At 41.4% G+C, this 15,591-nt stretch overlaps 1 protein-coding gene across 2 annotated transcripts in view; it reads left to right on the forward strand.

Annotated features, from left to right (window-relative positions):
- The first annotated feature begins 6,367 nt into the window (after window positions 1-6,367).
- Window positions 6,368-15,591, forward strand: part of LOC106602390 (polypeptide N-acetylgalactosaminyltransferase like 6) — a 243,677-nt gene continuing 234,453 nt past the window's right edge. Inside the window, exons 1-2 of one of the 2 annotated variants that reach the window (XM_045716609.1) lie at window positions 6,368-6,903; window positions 7,208-7,486. In XM_045716609.1, the coding sequence (XP_045572565.1) occupies window positions 7,352-7,486 (135 nt within the window). In that variant the 5' untranslated portion in view covers window positions 6,368-6,903; window positions 7,208-7,351. The remainder of the gene's footprint in view (window positions 6,904-7,207; window positions 7,487-15,591) is intronic. The other variant, XM_045716610.1, reaches the window with a different exon arrangement.

The following is a 15,591-nucleotide window of genomic DNA, read 5'->3' on the forward strand; positions in this document are numbered from 1 at the left end:
AGAGTGGGGTCACAGCGAATTGCTTCTACCCTTATGTTCGCAATCACACATGGGGTTGGAAGACATTGGAGACTGTTTGTGCCATGGCAACAACTTACAATAGGCCCAAGTCTCAAGAAGAGGATAATGAAATACACAGCTCTGCAAGTTCATCTCCTTCTCCCTCCTACCTCACAGTTAGATTCATGCACATGTTGGAATCATAGAAGGAATCTCAGAAGAATTGAGAACGTCCCGTACGTGTATGTTCTAGACTACCTAGTTTGGTCTTTTATTCCTAAAACAAAGTGATATTAGTGGTGTTATGAGTCATCGCTCTTTCACTGTAGGCTATACAAGGGCAGAATGAATCTAGCACGATATTCCTATTGTGTGTGGATGAGTAATAAGTCCACATGCAAAAGGTCTGGATTTTCTTACTTAAAATGAAGCTTTATATAGGAGTCATTACAGCTTTTCAAAAGGATTATTCGGCTGTCCCCATAGGAGAACCCTTTTTGGTTCCAGGTAGAACCTTTTTTGTTCCAGGTAGAACACGTTTGGGTTCCATGTAGAACCCTCTGTGAAAAGGGTTCCACCTGCAACCAAAACGGGTTCTCCAATGGGTTCTCCTATGGGGACAGCCGAATAACCCTTTTAGGTTCCAGAGAGCACTATTTTTCTAAGAGTGTAGAGCTGACCCATCAACACTTTGATGAGGCCTGACATTGATTGCTTCAGCTTTGACTGGGTGACAGATCAATATTGCTTAGTTTAAAGCCTTTTACTGCAATGGGCTAGATCAGGATCACACAGAGTGATTATTGGTAGTCTTAAACAAATCTACTTTGAAACAAAATGATACAAAATGATACACATTGGTTATGGGCTTAAAAAATGAAGACACCTGTACCATGTCAGACATAGAGTTGAAATGTATTACATTTGGAGTTTACATCCCAATATTGCACTTGATATACATCACAGATTACTCAAATATAACAAAACTGTTTGACATAGAAACAACGGATTTTCGTCAGGTTTTTGGATATAATCTTTATTAATTATGAAAAATATGAATAACATTCCACCGCTTAACTGCATGAAAGGGTAACACGTACACCATCTCAAGTCAAGTGTGTACATTCAGTTCCAGTAAAAGGAACACACCTATTCATTCAAGGGTTTTTCTTTATTTGTACTATTTTCTACATTGTAGAATAATAGTGAAGAAATCAGAAGTATGAAATAACACATATGGAATCATGTAGTAACCAAAATAGTGTTAAACAAATCAAAATATATTTTATATTTGAGATTCTTCAAAGTAGTCACCCTTTGCCTTGCTGACAGCTTTGTACACTCTTGGCATTCTCTCAACCAGCTTCATGAGGTAGTCACCTGGAATGCATTTCAATTAACAGGTGTGCCTTGTTAAAAGTTAATTTGTGGAATTTCTTTCCTTCTTAATGCGTTTGAGCCAATCAGTTGTGTTGTGACAAGGTATGGGTAGTATACAGAAGATAGCCCTATTTGGTAAAAGACCAAGTCCATGTTATGGCAAGAACAGCTCAAATAAGCAAAGAGAAACGACAGTCCATCATTACTTTAAGACATGAATGTCAGTCAATATGGAACATTTCAAGAACTTTGAAAGTTTCTTCAAGTGCAGTCGCAAAAACATTAAGCACTATGATGAAATTGGCTGATTCCATATGTGTTATTTCATAGTTTTGATGTCTTCACTATTATTCTACAAAGTAGAAAACAGTGAAAATAAAGAAAAACTCTTGAATGAGTAGGTGTGTCCAAACTTGTGACTGGTACTGTATATTCACCCTAATGAGACAACTCTGCCCTGCTATCCCAACTAAAACAATTGATGCAGATATAGGCTGGGTCTGAAATGGCACCCTATATAGTGCAGATTGGACCTGTTCAAAAGTGACATGAAAAAGTCAAATGTGCACTTTATAAGAAATTGTGCGGAAAAATATTTACACAAGGCCTTTTACCCCTATGGTCAAAAGCATTGCACTTTATAGGGAACAGGGTGCCATTTCAGACGCAGCCACTGATTCATGTTACAAATATCTCTGGGATCAAAGGTTGACAAATGTATCTTGTGTGAGAGAGAGATAACTGTACCCTTTGCAGAGTTAACCAGTGGAAAGACATTAACATTCATATCAAAGACCATTTTGGTCACCACATTACCGTGAGCTTTCAATAGATCAAAACACATTTTCTTTCTCCTGTTTTCGCTTGTGTTTTAAAATCAGCAATGGTAATAGCTTTTTTTGCTCTGCGGTATATCAGAGACGCTATAAAGCAATCAAGCAGATATCATACACTTTTCACCTTGGAAAGGATATGAAGTCACTTTATTTCTCTGATTGATCTCAAATGTTTAATTTGTTCCATTAAATTGCCTTTAGATTTAGATGGCTTACTCTAGCCCGACACAATATGCTGTAGTCAGTTCGTTTGATGGATATGCTACATCGTAGTAAGTACGATGAAAAAGTGCCATCGCAAGATTTTTTTTCTAAAAGTTGCTTAGTTGTGAGTGTGTGAGTATGCGTGTGCAAGGGTGTATATAAATATATACATGTGTGTGTGTGTGTGTGTGTGTGTGTCTGTGTGTGTGTGTGTGTGTGTGTGTGTGTGTGTGTGTGTGTGTGTGTGTGTGTGTGTGTGTGTGTGTGTGTGTGTGTGTGTGTGTGTTTGAGCAGTGAGTGAGGAGAACAAGAGTGTTTGTTTTCAATTCTTTTAGACAGATGGTGCTCTCATTTGAAGATCCTGTGGAGTTTCCAAATTACAATACATCAGCTCCAAACAAAATCTATGGTTCAAAGTAATCAGATCAGATTAGAACAGTGTGTTTACCCTGTTAACTATAATTATGTTTACTCACAAGAGAAGCTATTTAGGCAGATAAACATTATATAAAGATATGCCAGAAATGTAATCACTAGATACATACAGTCAATAGTATTCTATTACATAATACAAGCATTAAAAACAGTGTCTAGGGCTGACTTGTCACCCTATTCCCTACATAGTGCACTACTTTGGACCAGAGCCCTATGCCGGGCCATAGTCAAAAGTAGTGCAATATGTAGGGAAAGGGTGCCATTTCAGACACACAAAGTGGTGTCTTTTGGTCATATACAATACGAGGTTTATAGTACAGTAGTAATCTTTCCATATGTCTTCATCTGACCTGTCTATGCCATAGAGATACAGTACCACATCAGCCAATCATTTGTGAAGATGGATACCGCTACCAACACTGGCAATGAGTGGGGCTTTATGTGAACTAACTGCAGTGCCATATCTCACTACCTCTGTGCTGCTGAGCCAAGGGTCTGACGCTAAAAGTCACCTGGGGAGTCTTTTCCTTGGCTATTACATGCTTCACCTATGTCCCCTGATCTTAACTGTCTAATGAAAACCATTATGGTGATAATGGGATATCTAGCCTGGGTTCTCTGTCAAAAATCACTATAGTGAATCGAAACGGGATTGTGACACACAGTGGTATTGCGCTTGCTGTGGTATTGGATAGTTGCTTAGTGTTGCTATCATAAGATGTGTTCTAAGTGTGGTGTTGCCCTCATAACAGGCATTAAAAGTAAGGCCTGGAGTTTTTCCTTGACCATGTCAACTGACCAGGAAGAAACTCAGTGCCCTAGTTACAGATGTAGGATCTTAATTTGAGCATTTGCTACAGCAGGAAAATAATCCTGCAGCAACAGGAAATGTGAATTATTATGTGGATTATAATTAATGGACATTTTTGTTGGGGTTGATCCATTTTTCATTAGGGAAAATCAAGTTTGACATTTCAAAGTGACAAACTTTAGAAGCCTTTTTAAAACTCAAATACACTACAAGTTTGCATTTCCTGCTGTGCAGGAAAATTCCCAGCAACAAAAAGAGTGATCAAATTAAGATTCTACATCTGTATAAGCACACTTTACCGCTAAGTGCTAGTTGTACTGGGGTCAAGTTGATTGTTTTCCTTGTGGTTATGAAAGCACAGCAGCCCATGTTACGTGGGTGATGGTCGGTGTCCACGGTCCTGGAACTCAAAGCCAGACTGCTGGAGCGCTGGTAGTGAGTGCTGTCCAAGGTCCTGGAACTCTAGACGCCAGACTGTAGGCTGCTGGAGCGCTGGTCATGAGTGCTGTCCAAGGTCTTGAACCAACTATGTCCTAGCTGCAGTGTTTTTCTTGCTTTGAAAACATACTGAACCACTCATTTATAATGGACAACCTTGTTTCTTTGGGAGAGAGAGAGAGAGGGGAAGAGTGAGACAGAGAGTGACAAAGGAAGAGGAAGAGAGAGAAGAGAGGAGAGAGAAAAAACGGTAATATTCATTGCCTATAAAGTCTCCCTCTCTGTGTATTCTGAAATAATTGATCCTATACTTGATTTGACATTGTGACATAAGCAGAATGTCTAGTTAATTATACCTCATAAGAAGCTGCAAACGATTTTGCCGTGTATCTTTCATTGTTAAAATGTCATGGCATTTTGTATATTTTTTTTATCATTCTAAAAATGAACAATGTGAGTTAAAATGGAAAATCTCCTTATCTGACCAATTGATTGTTGGCTGGATCCTCTCCCTCTCTCTCTGCAGCTTTCACAAACTAAAATGGAAAGAAGATGGGAAAAAGTGGAGGGGGCACAGTATAGCTATAGGCCTTCTGACACTGACTGGAAGCAACATATTTTTCTCCTTCTTTCTTGATACAATCTTGTTAGTAAGAATTGTAATCCCAAAGTCCCAACACTAGCAGAACTTCGGGGCTTAAGTCAATAGAGCCTAACAACCATGGCTGTATAGAGGTTCTAGCTACACATCCATAGTGCTTGTTACGCTCGCTCTGCTGTCGCTATAGCGCTCAGATCTTTCCTCCATGTATTTCCTCAGCTTTCCTAATACAACCCGGGTTGGTTCTACTGCACTGTCAAGCCTAACGAGTGCCGTGCCTAATGAATCACAGTTAAAGGTTTACTTCAGATAAACTGGCATCGTCTGATAGTGATAATGGGTACAGACTTTGATAGCATTCAGTGAAGATCATGATAAAGCTGAGGAAGAAGGTCAAATGCCATGTTTCAACTGGCACAGTGCTTTGGTGCACAGAGCCACCTGCTTCATACACACATCATTCATACACTTGTGTATGGGTGGGTAGTCAGACACTTGCCAACATGACCTCACCAACTCGGTGCATTACTTGCAGATGTTCCGTCTGTACTAACAGCGAATGGTCTCAACCACACCCCCCTCTATTGGTAGCCATGGAGACTGAAAACATAATCTGCTAGACCTCCGTGCCTCGGTGCACTGCTACAGGGGAATAATAACTGTGCTGTACCATTGCATCTATGCATTATTGAGGTTGTGGTCTGTGTTCAATTGGCTACAACCTCAATATTGACACCCACGCGTAGACGCGCACACATACACAGTGTGGTGAATACTTTGTTCTCCATGTATTCCAATACAATATTTACTCTCTCCCTCTCCTTTAGCATGCTTTCAAGTATGAAGCAGGATTCAATAGTAAATAAATATTTCAGCAAGTTCTGAGAATCTCCTCTCTCCTGTAAAGCAACTCTTTGCACATAAACAACATTTCATGGAAAACATGAACTGATTCATTTATTTTGAGGCTCATTTCATCTGAGCTGTGTTTGGTTCAAGTTTCTGAAGGTTATAAAGGAGTTGTGAATATATCCTGAATTCACAGATGGGCAACATAAATTCTCACTCTCAGGGTAAGCAACACACAGCAACAATATTAGCATTGCTTTAAAATGCTGCATTGTGAGTCTTATAAAAAACTCAAAGTGAAAACAACATTTTTCATGGACATCTGGGCCAGGGTTTCTGCCAATACTGCCAATAATTTAATATTTACTAATAGACACAGAGTTGGCTCATCCATGGACCTGTGTAAGTGACATAAATAGATCATTAAAGGGGAAATATGGTATTCAAACAATAACAAAGTGGTGACCCCACCACAACAAGTTGATTTAAAGTACAGTAGAAGTACTGTACATGCCAACACAGTCTGGGAGCATATGATTTGTCCCAAAAGGTAGCTAGCTACTGTAGCTAGCTAGTACTCTAGAGTTGAGTATCAGCTGTCCATTTCAGCTGTCCCCAATGTAGAAAATAGTAAAAATAAAGAAAACCCTTGAATGAGTAGGTGTTCTAAAACTTTTCACTGGTAGTGTATTTCTACCTCAATAAAAATGAACATGTTCATCATCTGCAATTGATTACTCCTATAGTGACAGGTGATGACATTTCTGCCTCTCTATCAATATTCAGTATCAGTGCAGTGCACATGATTAGATTCTGAATTTCATCAACACGTTCATTTGAATGCCAGACTGCAAAATTGTTAGGCTATCTATCCAAAGTGCATCAGGCAGCCGTCCAATGCATCAGTGCGCTTTGTTCTCTCGTCCGCTGTTTCGTGCCAAAGTTCTGTCGGATTCACTGCTATGTGGTCGCGTTGGCGCTCCTAGTCCCTATCCCACACCTCGCTCTTGCCTTTGAAGGGATCGCCAAGCCGTAGGAATGTTCCCACGTTAATGCGCAGTGCACGTGGTTCTTAACCGCAATATCTAAAATCCGGTATTGAGGAGCGACATTGCGAAAGAAGGAGGGGGAGAACATCATTTCTACCTAGATGTGGGAGAAATGCAGCTCGTGAGGGCTTTTCTGATTCATGAAGAGCGCGAGACGGACTCGAAATTCCCTCACGTGCGCATCGTGGGAGATAAAGCTGTTCAGCGCTTCTATTTTTGTCTTGATTTATAACAGAAATGCGGCGGAAAAGGACCTAAACAATCACGGTAAATGAGGCAACATGCAAATACGCACCGACAGTAAGTCATTGTGATGTGTTTAGTGTCGTCTGTTTAACCATTTGCGCTGTAAGTAGTAGGGTCACCATTTATTTATTTGAAACTGAAAGGTGTCACTGTCGTCTTCATCTCTGGTTTGAATTTAGTGACACATGTAGTTTACTGATTGTTAACTATGAGAGCATCGCCTACTGTTAGACTGGTAGTGTTTTTTTATGTGCAGCAAAATGTTTAAATTAGTGGAATGGTGGCTTCTCAGTCCTCTGCATTTGCGATTAGGCTAAATGTCAGTGCCCCTGCTGATACATTTTATTGTTTGTTTTAGGTGAACGTTTTTCAACAGCTCCCGCAGAAGGTGGTTTGCCACCGACCAACAAATAATATTTCAACCGAGTGGCACGAGCCAAGAAGAACGGACTCCGTAGTTTTTTAGATATTGGGATTATATCTTCTTACTTGGGTGTCCACGATGAAGAGGAGACAGAAGCGAGTGTTGCAAATGGCCTTCGTATTCATGGTGGCTTTGATATTTCTGCCAAACGTCGGACTGTGGTCTCTATACCGGGAGAAACACCTGATGAAGTCGCACGAGGCCGGCGAACAGGTAGGTCTAAGGTCAAGTTACGTTGGCTTTGCCACTTTTTAAGCACCAAATTCGTCGCATTTCAAACTGGTGTAGCCTATAGTAACTAATTGGTGCTACAAAGTTGATTATTTTAAGTTCATGTAAAGTAATTGTGAGTTGGTGGAAAAGTAATTTGGCAACAACCTGCGCAGTCATGGCTTGAGCAACAGTGTTAGTTAGGAAGGCTTATCAATCATCCTTATCGCATCATCAGTTAGGCCCACATATCATGCATCTTTTCATCAACTTTATACTAGGCAAATTTTAATCTGGACCTTGAAGCCCAGTTGCACTGCTGATTTTCATTCTTCCCCTCTGAAGGACTGATTTAGATGGGTGTGGGGCACCAGTTGGTGCAGAAATTAGGCCTTTCGGGTAGAACATACAACCATATATTGTATTTGGTTAATATCGCCTAATGTTACCCTAATTCTAACCATTAAATGCAAAACAAATGTTTTTAATGCTTTTATACATTTCCTTGGGTGAAAGATGTGTATGCATACATTATACTTTAATGGGTGCTGCAGGCAAGCAATCGAGAGTCACCTGGTTTTAATTGTACCCAAGTTATTTTGCATCCAGGCCAATGTCCCTCAAATATGATAATATGTCAACCTTTGTTGTGATTGTGGCAGGCCCGGCACCAGGATAAAGTGACTAAGGGGGCAGTTGAAATCGGCGAGGGGGCACAATTTTGGGGCGTAATTACATTTGAATGACATTAAATTCTTCTTATATCACGCTATATCTCAATAAACATAAAGTTCAAATGCCGAGACTCCATGACCATTGAGTGCTTTTGAAGTGGCGGGTTGGTGTGCACTCTATCAGCACAATGGACAATGCTCTACACACTAAAGCGATACCGTTTTGAAAATGAATATAGGCTACAAGATAGATAGGGTAATTCACTTATTACAAACAGCCTATGTGAATGCAGCTGTACACACAGCCGTCTTACTACAATAATGCAAACTAAATGCTGAAAGTAGTAACCTAGTTATTAATGCAGGCAAACAAAAATATCGAATAGTAGTTTGGCTTAGAATACAGACAATATGTGAACGAATGAATGTGAACAGAACAAAACACCGATACAAAGTATGCCTAGTAAACAAAATATCAAATCAATAAAGGCATGACAAAATATATATTTAGGCTAGTTACATTAACAGTAAACAAGCACAGTAAAGAAAAAGCAAATAGAAACCCAAAACACAGCCTACTTCGGTGAGATGCAGCCATGCACCGCTGTCTTGCCAAACAAACAGGCCTGTAGGCCCGGTTGAAACATGGAAAATCATGGCGCTCATGAGTTCAGCAACACGTTGTGATATGGTACAATACACTTCTGTGGATCAAATTCGATCCACATAATCAATTAAGCAATGCCAGGCTACCATACATGCATTTCCAATACGTACAGTTTACAACCACGAAAACCAATAGGCTACCTAGAAAACCATAATAGAATGTATCTATTTCTATGATGAAACATACTGATATGTAGCTATACCCAGGGGCATCATTTGGGTTCTTACATTAGAATTATATTGAATTCTGCTTATATCACGCTATACCACAATAAACATAAAAGTTCAAATGCCGAGAACATTGAGTGCTTTTGACCAAGAAGTGGCAGGTTGGTGCAAAATCTCAGCTGCGCTCTATCACCACCATGGACAGCGCCCTACAAACTTAAAGGCCTATAGTCTGGCTAAGGAAGTCATTTTGCCATTCCATACCATAGGTTTTTGCTGAAAGTACGCCACTGGCTGTACCACCAAGACTTTGATAAAAATCAACCAGCTAGATTGTTTCTTACCTTTTCAGAAGAGTTGCAGCCTCCTTGATGCTCTGTGGAACTTCCTGATTAATCGATCATTCCACTCTCCCCGAAATATTCTTGTAAGACCCCCAACAAATGCCAGTTGGATTAGTTGAGTGAACACGTTTCTCAAAGTGGAAAATTATTTCTCGCATGTAGCTGTGGATGCCCCAAAAGTCAATACGTGTCAGTGCAGTAAGCATGGTCGACATAGCGGAGAGAGGCCCAGAGATTCAAGATATCAAGTGTGGCCCATTTGTCCTCATTGGAGCCGGAGCGGGCGATTTCAGTCTGAAGAAACTGGCGTGTAACACTAAACTCAGCTTCCACCAAATCTGTTTTTCTTAGATCCAGCAGTGGTTTCATCTTTTTCCCATCTAGAAAGTCATGGATCTCAAGGGTAAACAGGGTCTCCACCAGTTGGCTGTTGCGTTTGCTGAATCGTACTGACATTTCACCGATGACAGCATCCAAGAACAGTCTTTTACACTCAGTCTCTTCTCCTTTGTCCTGCTGGCCTACTGTACTGTCCATCACATAATGCTAGAGATTTGTACTTACATAACGTTGTCATAATTGCTTGGAGCTTGTGGTGCGTCAGTGCCACTGGAACTGAACTGTCCACAAATGGCTTCGAACTCGCTGTCACACCCCGGCTTGTCACACCTCAGCACTCCAACGCCCTGCGGACCACTTTGACTCCAGTGTAAAGATCTGTTGCTTTTGCCTGGATACATTAGTTTGGAGGATGGAGAAGACTGAGGATTCTGTGCACCATGGTGGCTGTAAACATAAAGCCAGGGTCCATCATTGCCTTTAGCAGCCCTGTAGCCTCAAGGCTTACTTCTGTGTTGTACGAACGCATGCATTCGATGTCAGAGAGGAACTTCACGATGCTGTCACAACTTTTAACAGCCACTGAGACAGTAGCCAGGTGTCCCCTTCTCCATTGGCTGTGTTTGGGTACTATAGCTAAGCCAATTTCTGCTATCCACCGTGCCAGTGGCAGATTAGCTGGTCCCAGCTAGCTAAATAGGCTAAGGCTAATAACACTTACGCTTTTTACAGCTAGCTAAGATGCTAACTAAACTCTGTAGTGGTGGGGCGTGAGGCTGAGTTGAGTGAAGCAGTGTCAACGGTAAACTTGACCCCGCCCTTATAAATCTAAATCAAATATTACAGGCGGAGGCGTATCACGTTATTCACTTAGCCTACCGTAGATGAGAAGTGTTTTTTCCCGCTTTTTATGGAAACCAAAGGAGTCATACCTAACTACTGATACCGCGCGGCAGAGAGACACATTTTGCACCAACCTGTCACTCAATAATTGTAACTTTTTTTATAAAACTAAAATTGAGGGGGCTAAGCCCCCTTTTGCCCCCTTGTGGAACTGGGCCCAGATTGTGGTGGAAGTCACTGTGCTGTTTCCTAAGTGTGACTTATTATAACAAGGGTAGTTTGGTTCCTGAATGCTGATTGACTGAAACTGCTTTCCAGTGATGTGAACATTCAGAATATTATAGCATGAGGTTGGAGTACCATGGCACCAAATCCTCTTTAGCTTGTGTGGCTTGATGATCTCATTGAACACCTACAGCTTTTTGCCAGCCCTTCATGTTATGTAGCCCTAGCTGCACTCTGTTTAGCCGTGAGGCTTGTTTCATATACGCCTATCATCTTGTAATCTATTTCTGCTGCTGGGGGGTGCAGTGAAAACTGCCTGAGTCGGTTTTTGATTGCATCTAGTCATTGCCTCTTTCTCATTTGCCTGATCGCGATTTGCATTGCTGCATGGCGTAACATTGCCCTTCGGCACTGCATGGCCCCGTCTGTGTGAAGCCTTGTCAGTTCATCACCATTAGGCTAACCCAGGCTGTCGCCCTCTAGCTCCGGCCCGGGTTGACAGGGACAGAAACATCAGGCGGTGGTCATTATGTGGGACGACACCTACCGTCCTCTGCTCTCTCCACTGACCTCTACATGATACAAACTGAGTCACCCTGCTGAGATTGTCTCACATTCTATTTCGAAGTTGTCTGTCTCATAGAAAGAATGAGTAGATTGAACAAAGCCCCTCGGGCCAGTGCAACTTGATGACCAATGTCCTCTCTTGTCATTCAATGTTTTATCCACTGAAAATAGGAACCTCAGTAGGTATGTGTTAACTTTAGATTAGTGGTGTGTTGGTATTTATGGCAGCCATTTTACTGAACAAGGTGATGTCCTTTGGTTCTCTTGTAAGTCTTATTGATTCCTTTTGGTTTAGTTTAATCCATAGTGCCATAGTCTCTAGATTGAGCTCCTATACTACAGGCATTTGATACAAACAAAGCAAATCAAGAGAAGAAGAAGAAGAAGAAGAAGAAGAAGAGTCTAGAACCCTTTAGTTGGGATCAGTAGGTCCCAGAGCAGCAACACAGGCGAACTGATGAGTTCCTTCCTGATTCCATGATTCAGAACCACCGAGCAGCCAGCCAATCCTCTGAAAGACGGAAGGGAGCGGCAGCGTTATATGCTCTGAGGGAAAAGGCTCATCCTCCGTGGCAGGCAACAGAAAAATGGGAACAGTCCCTAAGATCAGAATCACCCCGTTTCCTCCCCTGACTCAAAGTCTGCGTCCCAAATTGCACCCTATTCCCTATATAGTGCACTACTTTATAGCCCTGGTCAAAAGTAGTGCACTACATAGGGAATAGGGTGGCATTTGGGAAGCTGTCCCCTGACTCAAAATCAAAGCAGCGGAAGTTTCACACACCAGCCAACCATAAAAGGAAAAAGAAGCCTGGGCTTGTATCTGTTTGATTGGGCCATTTTGTCTGCGGTCAGGGTGAGATAATTGACATTGGGGATGGATGTTTCTGTTGGGCCCAATTACCAACGAAGCTCACCAGATTGTCATTTTAGTTATTAACCTAGTCACCATGGTGATGTTTAGCCTATTATTACTGGCATTATGATGGACATCATGATCCATCTGTCTTTTATGTGATGCATCACATTGGACACATTATTGCCTTTGACCAGTTCTGTAACATTGTTCATACATTTCAATATAAGCAACTTATTTGTGGTAAGGGACCTGATCTCAGCTCACATGCAAATTTAGTGGCAAACAACAAACAACAGCTAGCATGTGTACTGATGGTGTGTTTTGTACCCTAGATACCAGGTGCACACACACACACACACACACACACACACACACACACACACACACACACACACACACACACACACACACACACACACACACACACACACACACACACACACACCAGCTGTCACTTGTGATGGGAGTATGCTAGATTTGGATATATGATGGCACACTGAGCAGTGACGTGTGAGAGACAGGAGTAATGCAGGCTAGGCCTAATAACATTTTGGAAGTGATGGAGGGCAACAGTACATTTATTACTGTTAATTTGTAGTGATGGAGCACTGTACATACTGTATGTATAATGCACAATGTCTAGTTTGATGTACTGTTTTATTTATGATGTAGGCTATTGTATTGTTTTATTCTTGTTTGGACCCCAGGAAGAATAGCTGCTGCCTTGACAGCAGCTAATGGGGATTCTAAGAAATACTAGATGGAAAATAATGTCAATGGTATTCAAACTTTTTCACCAGTATCTCTGGGGACTTTCTTCTAGGTTAGTGGTTCTCAACCTGGGGTACTAGTACCCCTGGAGATACAGTTGAAGTCGGAAGTTTACATACACATTAGACAAATACATTTAAACTCAGTTTTTCACAATTCCTGACATTTAATCCTAGTAAAAAATCCCTGTCTTAGGTTAGTTAGGATCACCACTTTATTTTAAGAATGTGAAATGTCAGAATAATAGTAGAGAGTGATTTATTTCAGCTTTTATTTCTTTCATCACATTCCCAGTGGGTCAGAAGTTTACATACACTCAATTAGTATTTGGTAGCATTGCCTTTAAATTGTTTAACTTGGGTCAAACGTTTTGGGTAGCCTTCCACAAGCTTCCCACAATAAGTTGGGTGAATTCGGGCCCATTCCTCCTGACAGAGCTGGTGTAACTGAGTCAGGTCTGTAGCCTCCTTGCTCGCACACACTTTTTTAGTTCTGCCCACAAATTTTCTATAGGGTTGAGGTCAGGGCTTTGTGATGGCCACTCCAATACCTTGACTTTGTTGTCCTTAAGCCATTTTGCCACAACTTTGGAAGTATGCTTTGGGTCATTGTCCATTTGGAAGACCCATTTGCGACCAAGCTTTAACTTCCTAACTGATGTCTTGAGATGTTGCTTCAATATATCCACATCATTTTCCGTCCTCATGATGCCATCTATTTTGTGAAGTGCACCAGTCCCCCCCTGCAGCAAAGCACCCCCACAACATGATGCTGCCACCCCAGGGCTTCATGGTTGGGATGGTGTTCTTTGGCTTGCAAGCCTCCCCATTTTTCCTCCAAACATAACGATGGTCATTATGGCCAAACAGTTCTATTTTTGTTTCATCAGACCAGAGGACATTTCTCCAAAAAGTACAATCTTTGTCTCCATGTGCAGTTGCTTCGTTGTACTGTGGATATTGATACTTTTGTACTTGTTTCCTCCAGCATCTTCACAAGGTCCTTTGCTGTTGTTCTCGGATTGATTTGCACTTTTCGCAACAAAGTACGTTAATCTCTAGGAGACAAAACGCGTCTCCTTCCTGAGCGGTATGAAGGCTGCGTGGTCCCAAGGTGTTTATACTTGCGTACTATTGTTTGTACAGATGAACGTGATACCTTCAGGCGTTTGGAAATTGCTTCCAAGGATGAACCAGACTTGTGGAGTCTACAATTTCTTTCTGAGGTCTTGGCTGATTTCTTTTGATTTTCCCATGATGTCAAGCAAATAGGCACTGAGTTTGAAGTTAGGCCTTGAAATACATCCACAGGTACACCTCCAATGACTCAAATGATGTCAATTAGCCTATCAGAAGCTTCTAAAGCCATGACATAATTTTCTGGAATTTTCCAAGCTGTTTAAAGGCACAGTCAACTTAGTGTATGTGAACTTCTGACCCACTGGAATTGTGATACAGTGAATTATAACTGAAATAATCTGTCTGTAAACAATTGTTGGAAAAATTACTTGTGTCATGCACAAAGTAGATGTCCTAACCGACTTGCCTATACTTTACTTATCTAGGTCACAACAATAGACAAACACATTCTGCTTAAACTAATAACACACAAACAATTATACGTTTTCATGTCTTTATTGAACACACCGTATAAACATTCATAGTGCAGGGTGGAAAAAAGTATGTGAACCCTTGGATTTAATAACTGGTTGACCCTCCTTTGGCAGCAATAACCTCAACCAAACGTTTTCTGTAGTTGTGGATCAGACCTGCACAAAGGTCAGGAAGCATTTTGGACCATTCCTCTTTACAACACTGTTTCAGTTCAGCAATATTCTTGGGATGTCTGGTATGAACTACTCTCTAGAGGTCATGCCACAGCATCTCAAATCGGGTTGAGGTCAGGACTCTGACTGGGCCACTCCAGAAGGCGTGTTTTCTTCTATTGAAGCCATTCTGTTGTTGATTTACTTCTGTGTTTTGGGTTGTTGTCCTGTTGCGTCACCCAACTTCTGTTGAGCAGCTTCAATTGGAGGACAGCTTAACATTCTCCTGCAAAATGTCTTCATAAACTTGGGAATTCATTTTTCCGTCGATGATAGCAAGCTGTCCAGGCCCTGAGGCAGCAAAGCAGCCCCAAACCATGATGCTCCCTCCACCATTCTTTACATCTGGGATGAGGTTTTGATGTTGGTGTGCTGTGTCATTTTTTTGTCCACACATAGTGTTGTGTGTTCCTTCCAAACAACTCAACTGTGGTTTCATCTGTCCACAGAATATTTTACCAGTAGAGCTGTGGAACATCCAGGTGCACTTTTGCAAACTTCAGACATGCAGCAATTTTTCTTTGGACAGCAGTGGCTTGTTCCGTAGTGTCCTTCCATGAACTCCGTTCTTGTTTAGTGTTTTATGTATCGTAGACTTGTCAACAGAAATGTTAGCATGTTCTAGAGATTTCTGTACTTTTTTAGCCAACACTCTAGGATTCTTCTTAACCTCATTGAGCATTCTGCGCTGTGCACTTGCAGTCATCTTTGCAGGATGGCCACTCCTAGGGAGAGTCGCAACAGTGCTGAACTTTCTCCATTTATAGACAATTTGTCTTTCCATGGACTGATGAACATCAAGGCTTTTAGAGATACATTTGTAACCC

Source organism: Salmo salar, chromosome ssa04 (genome assembly GCF_905237065.1).
Source record: "Salmo salar chromosome ssa04, Ssal_v3.1, whole genome shotgun sequence".
Classification (NCBI taxonomy): domain Eukaryota; kingdom Metazoa; phylum Chordata; class Actinopteri; order Salmoniformes; family Salmonidae; genus Salmo; species Salmo salar.